Here is a 16469-nt window from a genome sequence, read left to right as displayed (position 1 = left end):
TAGTAGCTTCTCCCACAGTTGCTACCACTTCCAGGGTGAAAGGGACAAAGGGAGGAAGTGGAGTTCCCAGAGCCTGGAGTGAGGGCCATCTGGTGGGAGCTGGGATGTGGGCAGAGGGGCTGCAAGATGGTGCTGGAGCACTGAGACACAGCCACCACCAGAGGCCCTGTTCATAGCAGAGAAGGAAGAGGAGATACCTGGCATCTCTCCTGCTCCCGCCCTCCCATCACCGGCCAGGTCTCCCACTGGAAAGCCCATCTGGGAGCAGCTGCAGGGGTCAGCCCCCTGGGATACAGAACAGAGCAGGGGAAGGGGAGAAATGGATCTGAGGGCAGATAAGCCAGTAACCAGCCTCAGAATGGGAAATCAGCCTATCACCAAAACACAGGGCCCTGAGATAAGTTTCCTGAGTATACCCTCGGCACAGATAGCCCTCTCCGCCTCCACTGGTTCCCTGTCCCAGGTGGGATCACCCACCTATGGCAAAAACAGTGAGAACCGGGAGGCAGGAGACCCAGGTTCTAGCCCCTGCTCTCTCAACAGCCTTGCTGTGTTTCTGAGTGGACTCCGAATGTGGAATGTGTGTTCTAACCTAGCAATCAGAGGAGGGGTGGTTTGGGTGTGATGCCTTGTACAGAGCTGGGGGGAGTGGGCAGAAAGCCATGCTGGGCCTAGATGGAGAGGTGACAGCCTCGTTCCCTCCCCTCAGGGTGGCAGGGCCTCGACTGCACCCTGCCGTGTCCCAGTGGGACGTGGGGCCTGAACTGCAACGAGAGCTGCACCTGTGCCAATGGGGCGGCCTGCAGCCCCACCGATGGTTCCTGCTTCTGCACCCCTGGCTGGCTGGGGGACAACTGCGAACTGCCCTGCCCGGTGAGTGTGGGGTGGGGAAGGACAGGGTGGGCCCATCAGCCCCCCATGCCCTTCCCCTGTAGTTTTTTTTGTCCACAGAGGTGCACAGAGAAGAGCACTGGACCAGGTGGTGGGACACTTGGATTCAGGTCTCAGCCCTAGCTCTAACCTCTGTCCTACTTCTGGCCTCAGCCCTCTCATCTATAAAATGACAGATACTTAGCAGATATGGTGATGTGGCCTCACTTTCCCCTGGGTGCTCTTGGGAAACATTATTGACTCTGGCACATTTACCTGAGCCCAGATGCAGCTTCAGAATCCTTCTTGACACAGTGCTACAGGACAGCTCTTACTAATCCATCAGAGTTGCCATTCCTTGATAATAACGTCTAAGCTTCTTTCTGGTTCCAACAGTCTATAATTTTATGATCAAGGTTGGGAGGACTAAACCAAGCATTATCCAGTAATAACCCACCTAGACTTAATCCCTGGATCTTAGTCTAAGATACAAGTTAAGTTAAACCGATAGGATATTGTTGAATGAGCCCTACAGTCCTGGGTTCCAATCCTGCCTTTGCCTCATCCTAGCCGTGTTACCTGGAGCATGTTACTTCACCTCATCTTTAAATTTTGAATATAATGGAACCATCTCATAGAGTTGTTGTGAAGATTAAGAGAAATGAATTATATGAGACTCTTGATACCTGATGAGTACACAACAAATGTTGACCGCCACCTTCTTACCCACAAAGAAAAAATCATAGTCATTCCTCACATGTGATCAATGTTTAAAAATCTGCAAGGTGCATTTTCATTTACAATTTTAATTAATGATCATTACAGCTCTCTGAGCTTGACCATTGAGAGGTAGGGCAGGACCACACCTCCCTCCCTCCAAACTGCATACTCTTCGTAATGCAGCCAAAGAATTATTTGGAGTAGCCTCACTGGATCCCCAGTTATAACAAGTGCCTCCACAGTGCTCCAGCCCCAGTTTCTCTTCATCCTTGTTGGGCAGTGGCTCAGTTTTGTCATCAACATCCGAAAGAAGTGTGAGAACCTCTGAGGATCTAGGTCTCATCATTTTTCTCTCCACAGGATGGCACGTTTGGGCTGAACTGCAGTGAGCGTTGTGACTGCAGCCACGCCGATGGCTGCGATCCCGTCACAGGCCACTGCTGCTGCCTGGCCGGATGGACAGGTAACCCCCTCTGCCATGCCACCATCCTGGTCCTGTGAAACTGAGCTCTTGGTATTCTCCTGCTTCTCTTGACTGTTCCTTCACCTTTTCTTCTTCTTGCTTCCTACATATGCACCTTTTCTTTATATCCTCTGGGCTTCAGTTCTCCATTTCATTCCCTTTGAGTAAACAAATATGAATTGAACACCTAGTATGTGCAGGCTCTGTTCTAAGGGCTAGGGACAGACCAGTTTAAAAAATGCAGACAGAGGTGTGGGTGCTCAACCTGTGTTTGCAGGGGATATGGTGGAGAGGCGGACAGGGAACTTTCTCCTTAGCCCAGGCTCAGACTCCTGGCCCCTACATGTGTCCTGGCAGCTCACCTCCTAAATAGATGGCACGTCCATCCATTTCTCACCAGCCACTGCCACCACCCTCGTCCACTGAGCACCATCTCTCAGCAGGCACTGCCTCGGCCTCCCGTTTTTCTGTGGGCCTCCCCTCTTGCACAGCTGCACCCACTCTGCACATGGTGGCCAGATCCGTTCACATCAGTCCCTGCTCAGGATGCCTCCATGGCGTCCCAAGACACTGATCCAAAATCCTTACAGTGACCTGGGGTCCACATGGCCCTGTAAGGCCCTGCCCAACTCCTCCACCTCTCTTTTGCGCCCTCCCATCACTCACTTCACTCCACCACCTGGGCCAACCACCGTCCCTGACTCCAGGCCTCAAATGTGCATTCCCTCTGCCTAGATCACTCTTTCCCCTTCTCTTCACCTAATAACACCTTCTCATCCATCATATTTCGACGTAAAGATGACTTCCTCTGGGAAGGCTCTCTCCCCCTGATACTACCACCTCCCCAACCTGGCCAAGACTATGAAAGAGCCCCTTTAATTAATTCTCACAGCATTTTGCTGTACTTACTTCAATTGTCACTGAACTCTGATTTGAGTAACGATTTGTTTATTATCTGCCTCTCACCTTGACCATCAGTTCTGTGGAGGCAGGGACCACATCTGCCTTGTTCACCACTGTATCCACTGCCTGCCACACACTGAGAAATGGTTAAGAACACAGAGCTGGCACCAGACCTCCTTGGGCAAGTCCTTTACCCTCTCAGGGCCTGAATCCTCCATCCATAAAATGCAGATAATTATAATCCTTATAACTACAAGATCATTTTGAAGTTTAGATGAGTTAATACCTGTAAGCGCTAACAGTGCCTGGCACGTAATAGATGCTCAGTAAGTGTAAGCCACAAATACAGTGTTAATGTTACGTGAACGAACCCACTGGCCATTCCCAAAGTGATGGACAGCAAGGAGAAAGAAATACAGGCATTGCTGGCAGTGTAGGTCCTCACATGAATAATTCACACCAGGCTGCTGGGCAACCTCTGTTCTCCGCAACCAGAAAGTTTCTGAGCAGCTGAGGGCTGGGGACATTGCTTCCTCTGTAGCATCTCCGACCTGACTCCCTTGCCCTGCCGCTTAGTACAGAACTAGGCTCCACACTGGTTACTGGCACCCTAGACTCTTAGCTGGAGCCAAATGGAAATCCATTTTAATTTTTCATTGCCTTAATTTCGAGTGAACCGATAAGATTCCAATGACATGTGGTGCTTAAAAATTATGTCTTTGATGGACAACCTTTCAGCAAGGTCTCTGCTGTTCTAAAACTAATTTTCCCAAACGTGGTCCTGAAGTTGTTTCAAAGGAGCAATTGATGTCCTGAGATTTGTCAAGCAGAAGGAAACAAAGGAAAGACAGTGAGGGCGCAGGGTAAAGGCCCCAGCCCCCTGCTCGGCAAGCCCTCCCCACCCACTGCTGACTACCGAGCCCCTGGCATGTTGCTTGTGCCTAGGCTCAACACTTGTTTCTCTTTGCTCTAAGCATGTACGTGTCTTCTCCCCTTGCCCCCCTTAGCCACACACTTCTTGACTGGCATGATATCGAATTCACCTTGCCCTGCACATGGTAGGTGCTTACTCAGTGTTTACTGAAATAAATTGAAAGAAGCTGGCCTATAACCATGTATGGCCTTTCCCCTTGAAGTGAAGGAGACCTTGACGATGTTCCGCTCCAACCTCCTATGCTACAGATGAGGAAAGGGAGCTGCCCAAGGTCTCAGGACATTAGTGACAACAGGATGGGAGACACTGGAGTGCACTGTAAAGGGGAACCATTTATTCATTCAGTTGGCATTTACTGACTCGAGCCATCACCGAGTCTTTATTTGGCAGCTACCATGTGCCCGGCACTGTGCTAGGCCCAGCAGTAAATGGCAAAATTCAACAGCAATAGCCCCTGGGCACCTACTGTGTGCCAGACACTGTCCTGGGTACTAGAGATGCAAAAATGACCAAGATCATTTCCCTGCCCATTAGGAGCACCTGGATAAAGAGAGTCAGAAGTGTCAAGAAGCCATAGTCCCTGTCTTCACAGGACACATATATATGAAATATTCAAATGATAGGGACAAAGTTGTATGCCACTATCAAATAGATGCTTGAATCCCTAGGCAGACATTCAGGGAGACTTCCTGGAGAAGGAAGACCCCAAAACCCAAAACAGTCCCTGAAGGATGTGGGCTGCTGAATTGCTGCTAGCCTTGTGACATGAACTAGAGGTCACAATATATAGATTCTTAGCCTAGCTTTACCCACCAGTGTGGATGTGTAGGGGGCCCTGAAAGATAAAGCAAAGAGATTCCCTAAGGGTAAGAATGGGAAGGACCCCTAAGGGGGATTATTATCCCCATTCAACAATAGGGAAAACAGGGCCTAGAGAAGGCAACTAACTTATGATATCACTCCTCTTCAGAAGCTGTAGTTGGAGAGCCTCCCTTTAGGCCAAGGTCAAGCCCTTTGACTGCACCGGTGCAACTGGCTTTTCCACTCAAGGGGAAACCCTGGACCCTTCTCTCCACTTAGATGCCAATGTCTTAAGTTCCAGGGAGCTCTTAGGACATATAACAGCCTCAGACAGGAGCCCCACACTCACAGAACCAGGCCTAGACTAGAACAATTGGCAGATCCTAGAACCCAGTGGGCCCTTGCAGCAATCTGAGCGTAATCACCTTACACCTGTGGTTCTTAATCTCCAAAAAAGAGGACACCTTTTTTGTTTTGTTTTGTTTTTTTGCGGTACGCGGGCCTCTCACTGTTGTGGCCTCTCCCGTTGCGGAGCACAGGCTCGGGACACGCAGGCTCAGCGGCTCACGGGCCCAGCCGCTCCTCGGCATGTGGGATCTTCCCAGACCGGGGCACGAACCCGTGTCCTGTGCATCGGCAGGCAGACTCTCAACCACTGTGCCACCAGGGAAGCGCGAGGACACCTTTTTGACATGAAAACATTTGGAGGATCCCACACATGAGAGTAGCTGTACTTTTAACATCCACTGATTTGGGGGAAAACATGATAGCAACAAGCTGCCATGAATTCAGGGGTGTTTTGCATACATTGTGTTTTATTAATCACAGTAATATCTGCATACAGTTTTAGGGAAAAGCCTACAACTATGGGAAAGAGGCTTGGGCAGCCTAACCAAGCGTGCTTGCTGCACAGGAGGGATTGGAGGTCAGACGGTGGAGCTCCTCCATAGTCCAGCGCGCCTCCCAAGAGCAGCAGGGTCCCTCGGCCTGCAGTCTGAACAGGTTGTTTTCAACAACCACAGGCCAGAGAATTCCTTGGGGCAGATCATGGCTTTTGGTTTTAAACAGCTTTGTGGTTTCCCTCGCCCCAGGCTCCCCTTCGGTCCATCCGTGTTGCTTGTCCCGGCTTCACCTCTTGTGCACCTGAAACTCCACTGGGAGAGACCTCCACTGAGGAGGAAATGTGACCACCAGATTCTCACTGGGGAAAGACTATATTCCCAGGAAGAAGCTCCCCGCACCCCATTCCCTCCATTCAGAGGCCTATTTCCTGCAGAGTGGCATCTGAAGCCTCCACCCTGCTGCAGAATTGAGCTGTCACAGGGAGGGAGGCCCAGGGAGGGAGCATGGGCTAGACTGAGGTGCTGGAGGAGAGTGAAGCCTGTTGCATCCCCTCCCTCTCCACTCTCTCCCCCTGTTCTGCCCCCTCGCCTTTCCCTACCCACCCAGGTAAGCTTGTATAATGCCAGCCTGCCTCTAAACTGGTCCCACCGCTCTCTGCTGCTGCTAGGACCGGCTCTGTTCACTGAGCCTGAATGTCTTCCTCCCTCTTTCTTTTTCTTTCTCACGATCCCTTTCCTTATAACAAGGCAGACGTGCTTTGTAAACTAATTCTGCTCCTCTCTGAGCCTCTGATATTCACCTTCCAAAGCCAAATTGGTCTCCTGGGTCCCCATGGTCCATTCACCTTACGCGTGGCGGACTAGAAGCCTTTCTGCCTGGGAGGAAACCCCACGCCAGAGCTGGGCATCCAGCCTCAGGCCTTTTAAAATTCTTCTCAGCCTTCAGGCTGTAATCACCCCAACACATATTTCCTTTCTCTCAGCTCAAAAAAGACCATGTAGGCCCTGCTCCTCTTTCTTTTTGACAGATTCCATCCCTTCCCACATAGGCCACTGTATGTCAAACTGAAGGTCATTAAATCAATTTTTTGGGTCACAACTAGGTTTTTTTTTCTTAAGGACATAGAATACATCATAGTGCAGAGAAAACATCAGATTGCATCACAGTGACAGTAAATGTCATTTGCAAAATGTTGGTTTCTATTATACATGTGTGTGCACATATGATATAAAATACATATTGCACTGAGGACTGTGGTCAAAAGAATCTGAAAAGACCCCACCCACTCTCTAAGCCACTGCCCAGGGGCTGGTTGGCTAGGGCCCAGCAAGGATCGGTGGCTCCTGGGCTAACGTGGGTGGGCAGGTAACTCACTCCCAGCTCATGTAGCCCCTATAATGGCACTCACTTGCTGCACTAACCTTGGATTCCAGCTAAGATGTCAAAGACAAAGGAAGCCCTTCATGATCTGATCCCTTCTGATTCCCACAATCTCATCTCTTGCCGTATCCCATCTCGTACTTTATGGTTCAACCACACTATGCTGTTTTATCTTTCAAGGCGTGATTCTCTCTCCTGCCTCCTGCTCTTTGCACATAGGGTTTCCTTTATCTGGTCAATTCCTCCTTGGTCTTTAGGACTCAGTTCAGGCATCGCCTCTTCCTGGAAGCCCTCCCTGACCAGCCAAGCTTCTCTGTTTTTCTCCTCCATATTCCCAGATTTGCTGTGTTTGCCTCCACCTCTTCTTACTGCATAGTACCCCCCCATTCTTCCTTTCACCCTCGCCCCTTACCACTGACCTGAGTCTGCCTCTGACCCACAGGCATCCACTGTGACAGCACGTGTCCGCCCGGTCGCTGGGGCCCCAACTGCTCCGTGTCCTGCAGCTGCGAGAACGGCGGTTCCTGCTCCCCAGAGGATGGAAGCTGCGAGTGTGCCCCGGGCTTCCGAGGACCCTTATGCCAGAGAAGTAAGGCTGAGACCCTACCCCTCAGACCTCGGACAGCTCATCCTCCCCAGCCTTCCCAGCTGGAACTAGGACTGGCCTGAGAGAGGCTGGGCTTACACAGTCAGTCCCCATCAAGTCCCTCCCTCTAATCCCCTTTCTCCTGGCCCTGACTTTTCTGTCCCCAAGTTCAGGGCCTAGCCTGGCTCCCCAGTAGAAACAGGACCAGACCACAACTCCTCCCTGTAGAAAGGGACGGGCCCTCCCAGGTGTGGGGCAGACGCGACTCTCCCCATGCTTCTGAGAAGCCTCTCTTCATCGCTGTGTGGGACTGGACAAGTAGCCAGGCTGGCTGGGGCCCCTTGGGCTGCTGACCACCCTCTCCCCTTCACCCCCAGTCTGCGCCCCTGGGTTCTATGGCCACAGCTGCGCCCAGCCGTGCCCCCTCTGCGTGCACAGCAGCGGGCCCTGCCATCACGCCAGCGGCATCTGTGAGTGCCTCCCCGGATTCTCCGGAACCCTCTGCAACCAAGGTACTGTTTCCAGGGGGAAGGTGTGTGGACCAGCGAGACGAGGAGTCACAGGAGGGAAGTAGCAGGGAAGGAAGGTTCAGGATTCTCATCATACTCTGTGGAGGCAGCTCCTTGGCTCTTCAGGGCTTAGACCTACCTTAATAAGAATTGGACACACCACGGGGTGTGAGACAAAGCCATGATGCAGTTGAAGGAGCAGGCTCAGAGAGGTTAAATGACTTCTCCATGGTCTCACAGCTAGAAGCGGCAGAGCTGAGAAACAAATTCTGACTCCAAAGCCCAGTCTAAGCGGATAAAAATTGAAACAAGCGTAGATGAGGTCCACATATGAAGTGACCCCAAATGGCTTGTGCTGAGTGCCAAGTGGGAAAGGCAGAGAACACTGTGGGAGCTCAGAGGAGACGGTTCTGGCTTCGCTGGAGATGGCAACTTCCCAGCCCTTCTCCCCTCACACTCAGGCCAACACTAATCCCTCACCACACGCTTTCCTGTCTCAGCTGCAGAATCCACAGCACCAACTCCAGCCAACTCTTCCACTCAGTGGGAGTTGAAAAGGGAGATAAAGCTTATTGAATTGGTGTGCTGCTAAACTGGCTCTCTGCGGGGTGGGTGGGTGGGGGGGGGAGCCCTAATCTGTATCATTTGCAAATTTCTATGCTGTAGATATTCCCACCATGGCTGATTCTAAGGTACCGGTTTAACACCGGTCGTGAAATTCCCGAATATTTAATAGCCAGTGTGAAGGTAGAAGCTGGCTCCGTTGCACACCATTGCTTGCTGCTGTCCCTGGCTTAGTTAGGCCAAGGCAGGGTGGATTTGGGGGACGGCTCCGTGCCGTGTAGGACTTCAGCTGGGCCTTAGCCTAAAAGGCAGAGATGGAAGAAAGGCATTGTGGGTAGAGGAACCAATCTGGGCAAAGCACAGAGGCATGCATATGCGACTATCCAGCCATAGGGAATGGCAGGAGGATGCAGGGGCCGTGGATGGCAAAGGGGACTGAGAAGGTAGTCTGGGGACTCCTGGAAAGTTTTGAAGACAAGGTTGCAGAATTTGTACTTTAACCTGTAAGGAGCGAAAGGATCTTAGTCTAAGGTAAACTTAGAGCTAAAAGCAACTTCAAGGTCGTCTGTGAGAGTCTCATCTGGCCTCTGCTTAAATACTTCCTTTGAGAGCTCACTGCCTCCCAGGGGACTGGATTCTTTTGATGAATAATGACCACTGAGCTCGGCTATTTTTCTAAGTGTGTGGGCCATTAATATGTATGAGTGGAAAGTTAACTCCGTGATGCTTTGAGGTCATGAGAAGTTTGGACCCCAGGGAAACATACGTGACAGTTTCATTTGCTTGCAGTCCTCCTAGGGCAGTTTAATCATAACCTGACGTGTCGAGGTTTACTTATTAAACATCGGAGACCCAGCTGTCAATACAGATAGGCCAGGTCTAAATTAGGACCTAAGCAGCCCGAGGAGTAACTCTCACATCCTGCAATGTCTGATTTATCGCCCGCTGGCCTAATGAGTATTTTCCACACATAGATCTAACAGAGTTTGCTATTAATGGCAACTGCCCTGGTTAAGTCTCAAACCTTGTAAAAAATTGAACTGACGCTTTCTAATGACTGGCTTTCCAGCGAGTTACAAATTACAGACACTGCTTATGCAGAATCATTAAACATAGATTAAATACAACCAGATGTTTTCTTTTCACCAGTCCCCCTTCTCTCCACCACCTCTCTCTTTGCCTCACTCTTGATTCAGCTAAGAAGTTAACCAATTAATGTATTAGACTGATCACATTAGCAGCTCTGTGGGTGAATTTGTCAGCCTTGCATATGTGAGAAAGACTTCAAAGATAAGACTTGTTAGAGAAGTCTTGTTAGAGAAGCTCAGAGTTGGTTTTAGGATGGGTGTCAGTGGAGCATCTCTGGCACCCGGCTCCCCACAGAGGGCCAGGACTAGGGGATGGGTTCCCCACATCATGTACCTCCCAGAGGCAGGGAAGAGCATGCTGGGTGACCTGCTTTTCAGGAAGCCAAAGCTGGAGGCTGAGCTGCAAACAGGTGAGATGCATGTCATCCTCCTGGCAGTGGACCTGCCCTGGAAGGAGCTAAGGTTTTTGCTAGGGAAGAGCACAGGGCCCAAATCAGCCATCGTGCCCATAACCATTAACTATAGCCCAAGGCCAGTGGGTGAGGGTTATCAGTCCCATTTCAAAGATGAGGAAACAGAGACTGAGAGGGGTGATGTGGTTTGCTCGGAGGTACTTAGCCAGTGAGTGGCAGAGCTTCCTGGCTGTGTGACCTTGGGCAAGTTACTTAACCCCTCAGTCCCTCAGTTTCCTCATCTGTAGAGTTAGTAATAATGAAAATATGTAATAATGAGAGTATTACAAGGTTAATTGAACTAATATTTGTGAAGCATTCTGAACAGTGGTACATAAAAGTGCCACAGAAGTGTTTGTTGAATACATAAATAAAACTAGTACCCAAACCCAAGGCTTTGGGCTAGAGAGCCTGGTATTGTTTGTCTCAATTGCTAATCATGTCCAGGAGAGGCACAGAGTGGCCACCGATCCAGGTGCCCACCATCCAGTTGGGGAAGGGCTGACAATATGAGACAGTGTGGCCTAAGGGAGGGGTGCCAGCCCAAATTTCAAGAGATGTGGGCCTGGGGAAGTTGCTTTTCTTTAAGAATCAACACCTTCCCCTGATGCTCAGTGTGGCTCAGCCAAATGAGGGCCTCAGGGATTCAAGGACTTCCTCCCCCATAACAGGGATGCAAGGAGGCCATCTTGGAGGGTGTAGGGCCAGCTGGAACTGGGCTTTGAGGGGAGCGTGTCAAACTGAGAGGAGCTCGAAGGGACAGGGGTCACTGATTCCAGCAGAACCCACTGGAACGTCACTGCTCCTGGGGCCAGTTTTGGCCATTTGGGGAATAGTTCCTGAGTGTTTGTTGTATGCCATGCACTGTGCTGGGCACTCACACACAACAAAGAACAAGAGAGCCAAGTTCCCTGCCCTCATAAAGCCTGCAGTCCAGAGGGGAAAATTCTGAGCTCAGCCTTTCCCAGCAGAACTTGGGGGCTGGGGTGGGGGGAGAAGGGGCAGCAGTTTATTTCCACATATTCAGCCACTGTGCCTTGAGCACCTGTTGTTTTTCCAGGCATTGTGGGTGTACAGACACGGGTGGAACCCAGGCCTGGCCTGAAATGGCTCACAAGCCACAGTAACAGAAGACCAGGGAAGAAACTAATAGAGGGTCCTAGAAGCTCAAACAGGGACATAGCCTCCCAGAACAGAGAAGAGGGGTGAATCTGTTAGGATTAAGTTCAGCTATAAGTAACATAAAAACCCAAAATAACTGACTTGAAGATGACAAGCTTTGTGTCCCTCACACATTTACAAAAAAACCAAAAAGATGAAAGAAAAGCAAAGATCCAGAAGTAGGCCACTAGGGAGTGGTAGGGTAGCTTACATAGATGTCAGGGACCCAGACTCCTTCTATCTTGTTGTTCTGCCATCCTCAGCACATGGCTTCCACCTCTGAGGAAAGGTAGCTGCTTGAGCTCCAGCTATCTTACCCACAATTCTCATCCATAATCCACATTATTCTTCAACAGGAAGGAGGAATGGGCAAGTAAAGACACGCATTTCCACTTACCATTGGTCAGAATGTAGTCACGTGGTCATACCTCTCTGTGCAGGTGGACATACGCCCAGTTAAAACTACTTCTAAGGAAGAAGAGAATTGATATTGAAGGACTAGCTGTCTACTACAGAGGGATCATCGGGGAGGTGGTCCTTAAGATGTGTCTTGTAGGCAGGGTAGGATTTCCACAGCTGGGCATGAGGGTCAGGGAAATTCTGGGAGGGAACAGCTGGAGTGAAAGCACAGAGGAGGAAAGGCATGGGGTGTTATTTGGAAAGTGGTGTGTGGTCCAATGTCTGGGTGATGAGGTATGTTTAAGTGCTGATCTCTAGGATCTAGGTTTTATTCTGGGGCACTAGGGTGCCACTGAGGATGTTTGAGCAGGGCATAGGAGTGCCATGAAGAGAGCTGTGCTTTAGAGAGCTCAGGCTGTAGGAAGCAGGTGAAGGATGAATTGAGAGGGAATTGAGAGGGAGGTGCTCGGTGAACACTCATATCTAGTCCTCAAGGAGCTTGCAGCTTTGTTGAGGAAACCAGCCCTTCCTCCAGGAACCAAGGAATGACTCCTCCAGGAGGGGCCGGGATCAAAATCCTACAAAGGACTCAAGGTGGAAATACCATGGGAGCTCAGTGGAAGAGAGCACCTTGTGGACCCAGGAGGGCTCTCCTGGGGAGGAGGCTGAACTGAGGCTCAAGGAACAGGTTGGATTTGGAGAGACAGGAAACAGGGGGACAGGGATAGACATTTGGGGCCGGTCCTCCAGCCATCTAACTGCAGACAGACCTGCCACCCTGCATTTGTCCCTCTCCTTCCAGCTATAAACATTCCTGCCCTCGCAGTTGTGAGATCAGTGATGCTGACACAAGTGTGGTAATGGAAAGCAGAAGGCTTCGGGGCAGTGCAGGGACCACTGGACTGAGTGCAGAGGTGGGATTCCCAGCCTCACCACTTCTGTCTGTGAGACCTAAGTCAAGTGATTCTACCCCTATGGGCCTCAGTTCGTTCCTGTCAGAGGGAATCATTACTAGAGGCTCCCGAAGAATGCAGCTGTGGACACAAGAGGGGGAACTCATTGATGTGGAAATGGAGAAGGGTGATGGAGGTGCTGAGGTGGGCAGTTCCCACCCAGATCCGTGACCCCAGATGGCCATGGCTGTGGCCTGGGAACTTCTGGGGGTGTAGCTGTGGGTGGTGGTCTGAGGAGTACAAGTGGGAGGACAGGTGCCAGGCTGTCCTGTGCCCACAGTGTGTGCTGGAGGGCACTTTGGGCAGGACTGTGCCCAGCTCTGCTCCTGTGCCAACAACGGGACCTGCAGCCCCATCGATGGCTCCTGTCAGTGCTTCCCTGGATGGATTGGCAAGGACTGCTCACAGGGTAAGCTGCTGCCCTCTGGGAATGCTCCCCCCGGAATGCCCCCGACCATGGTCAGGCCCAGAAACACCCACTCCCTGCCCAGAACCTCTCTGCCCCTGGTGCTTCTACCTCCCAGGGCTGAAATCTCCTGCAGATAGGAATGTCCACCTGAGTCCCATATAGTCTCTATAGCTAACGTGATGAATTACTAGGATTGATCACTAGCATTATTAACTGTTAGTATTAAAGATATGGGTGTTATTCGTAGTATCATTAATACTATGAACGCTGAGTATTGATACTCCTAGCATCTGATCAAGGAGTAGCCCCTAAGTTTGGATGGGGAGGAAGAGGGAGTAGGGAAGTGAGGGGAGGCCCGGGCAGTTGCCTCACAAGGGTGTCCTCTGGGTGGCTCATGTGACTGATGTCCTGGGCATCATAGGCCTGGGCAGAGCATTGTAGGGGCTGTTCCTATAAGGTGAACCCAATCTGATACAGAGGTAACAGGGACCCCCAATCTAAAGGCAGAGACTCAGCCTCTGCCCTGTGGAGTCCTTGGCTGATGGGTGAGACCCAGCCAGTACCCCTAGAACGGTCCCAGTTAAGATGCCCTGGCCCAGGACTTCCCTGGTGGTCCAGTGGTTAAGATGCTGCACTTCCACTGCAGGGGGCAAGGGTTTGATCCCTGGTCAGGGAACTAGGATCCTGCATGCCAGGCAGTGGCCAAAACAAACAAAAAAACTGGCCTGAAGGCATTTCCATTCTGATGGAGGAGATATCCCTGCTATCCTCCGGGAGCTCATTAGCTGCCTGAGAAGAAATAAGTCCCTTCCCTGGGAAAGTCCCCCCCCCCCCCACCATCCTCATGGGGAAGTTAGTACACACAGTATTCACACCGTAAACCGCAGTGTTTACAGTTTACCACACGCTCCAAATCACAGTCATTCCCCTAAGAGGGAAGGTTCAGAAGCCCTCAGAACTGGGAGGGTGGGCAGAGAATCCGGGCTTAATGGGAATCCTGGGTGACTGGGTCAAGAGGTGAGTGGAGGAATTCTGGGAACAGTGGTTAAGCCCCGTGAAAGCCAGGAAATGCCACCCGGGGGCATCCTGGCTGACATGCACTCCCCCTTCCTCTCCCTCCCTCTCCGTCTGCCCCTCTCTGCCTGGCCCTCACCCTCGGCATCCCACCCACGCCCAGCTTGCCCACCTGGGTTCTGGGGCCCCGCCTGCTTCCACACATGCAGCTGCCACAACGGGGCGAGCTGTAGCGCCGAGGATGGGGCCTGCCACTGCACCCCTGGTTGGACCGGACTCTTCTGCACACAGCGTAAGCCCCGCCTCCCAGCCTCCCAGCCATTTGGAATCCCATGCTGCGGCCTGCTGGCTGCCGTGGGCATCGTCTGGACATGCAGTGGAGGGAGGGAGGAGGCAGGCCCCAGGGCTCGGAGCTATCCACCCCCACCACCCACCCCTGGGGTTAAAGAGTCTGGCCGGACTCAGGGGGTTGAGGCGCCCAAAGTCCTGGAAGGCCAGAGCTATCGGGTACCCCAGCAATCACCAAGACCAGACCCTCCTTGGACAGGGGGCCCAGCGTGGGGAGGAGCAGCCTGTGGTTGCACAGCAAAGAGACATCAGCCTAGCCTCTGGTTCCAAGGTACCCTCGTCCAAAGGACTCCCTGCCTCTTCAGCGTGAGGGTTCCGAGCGTGGAGCGTGCAGGGTGTCGCTAGTCCTCACCCCATGCTTAGAGAAAGAAGGGGCAGGAGGCAGGTTTGGTCCCAACTGCACCTCAGCAGTTGCCCCCGCCCTGTTTCTCTTCAGGCTGCCCAGCAGCGTTTTATGGGAAGGACTGCGGGTATGTGTGCCAGTGTCAGAATGGTGCCAGCTGTGACCACATCAGCGGCAAGTGTACCTGCCGCACGGGCTTCACCGGGCGACACTGTGAGCAGAGTAAGCTGTCCCGACCCCTGACCCTGGTGTCAATGCCAGGCCTCAGCCTCCTGCAGGGGAAGCCTCCCCCTTTGAGGTCCACCCATCAGGGCCCTGCACTGCCTGCTCCCTTGACTTTTGGAGCAACTCCCAAGGAGAAAACCTGAAGGTTGGGCCTACGTTGGCTTAAGAGTTTCTTCCTTCAGTGGGGGTGGGGATGGGGCATGTGGAGGCAGAGCAGAGCCTTTGCTGGGGGAGGAGCTTAGCGAGAGTAGAGGGAGGCAGATCTTGTTTGATTGATCTTTGAAGCCCCTGTGGCACCCGGCTCAGGGCCTGACACACGGAAGATGCTGTGTAAATATGGACCAGGTGAGGAGGAGGTAGGGGTGGGTGTCCCCCCACTCAGGGTTATAGGTGTTCTGTCTAGCCCCAAGTAGCAAACCAAAGCACATCAGGAGCTACAGAGAAAGAGGCTTCGCTCTGTGAGGCAGAACTAATCCTCACAGCTGCCCACATAAGGGATGGGAGGGGTGGAGAGTGGGCGTACCTCACGGTCAACTCCGATTCTCTTCATGCTACACAGGATGTGCCCCAGGAACCTTTGGCTATGGGTGTCAGCAGCTATGTGAGTGCATGAACAATGCCACCTGTGACCATGTCACAGGCACCTGCTATTGCAGCTCTGGATTCAAAGGGATCAGGTGTGACCAAGGTAATACACAGATGGCAGAGTCCCCGGGGAAGGGGGCTATAGAAGGGGCCCCATGGGGCAGGCTCTAGGGAGTAGCCAATGGGACTGACTGAATTTTATAAGGACACTCTGTGACTTCCTTTTATTCACATTGGGAGGAGAGTGGGAGTGGAAAGGGGGTGGGGTGGCTGAGGAGGGGGAGGCTCCAGGCACTGGAAAGGCAGATGGAGAAGGCGGCCTCTCAGGCACCACTTCCCTCTGCTCATCCTTGGCAAGTTTTGTGAGCCAAGGAAGGATGACGGCAAGCCAGTGCTGTGGAAGGGTCAGCAGACCAAGTCGGAAGATCTGCCATTACCTGCTAGGTGTCCTTGGGCCGGTCATTTCCTTTTGCTGGGTCTGTTACTCCACATGTGGAAAGACACAAGGTTCTGCTGAGAGCCAAGGAGCCCAAAGGGGCTCAACCTTGGCTCCAGGTCTATAGTCAGACAAGACCCCATAGTGCTGTTGTGAAGACCAAGTTAAGATAATGTGAGTAAAGGACTCAGCACAGTGCCTGGCACATCAAGTGAGCACTCGATAAATGGTTTTTGCTGTTGGCTGTAGGAGATAGGGATGAGAATGGGCACCCAAGCGTCCACAGTACAGAAAAGGGGCCAAAAGACATTTCCACTGCATTCTGATGGGGGATGAGGGACAGCCCACACATATATCAGCAAGAGGGGTTTTAGGAGCAGCAATCCTGGGCACACTGGTACAGCACTCACAGCTTTCGTTGTCAGTCTCTCATTAGTGCTCACAGTGGGATTGCTGTCCCCATGTTACAAATGAGCAAACTGA

General features: G+C 52.0%; 1 protein-coding gene across 3 annotated transcripts in view; it reads left to right on the top strand.

Moving 5' to 3' along the window:
• The window catches only part of MEGF11 (multiple EGF like domains 11), a gene marked incomplete at both ends in the record, with an annotated part of 235534 nt that overhangs the window by 202871 nt on the left and 16194 nt on the right, over positions 1-16469 (top strand). For all 3 annotated transcript variants that reach the window (XM_082649571.1, XM_082649570.1, XM_082649572.1), the window contains 8 exons: positions 710-873; positions 1951-2053; positions 7357-7503; positions 7878-8012; positions 12907-13035; positions 14213-14341; positions 14834-14962; positions 15525-15653. In XM_082649571.1, the coding sequence (XP_082505697.1) occupies positions 710-873; positions 1951-2053; positions 7357-7503; positions 7878-8012; positions 12907-13035; positions 14213-14341; positions 14834-14962; positions 15525-15653 (1065 nt within the window). The remainder of the gene's footprint in view (positions 1-709; positions 874-1950; positions 2054-7356; positions 7504-7877; positions 8013-12906; positions 13036-14212; positions 14342-14833; positions 14963-15524; positions 15654-16469) is intronic.

The sequence above is a fragment of the Grampus griseus genome, assembly GCF_964374135.1.
Source record: "Grampus griseus genome assembly, chromosome: 2".
Lineage (NCBI taxonomy): Eukaryota > Metazoa > Chordata > Mammalia > Artiodactyla > Delphinidae > Grampus > Grampus griseus.
Note: the sequence above shows the minus strand (reverse complement) of the source record. Positions and strands in the feature narration are given on the sequence as shown.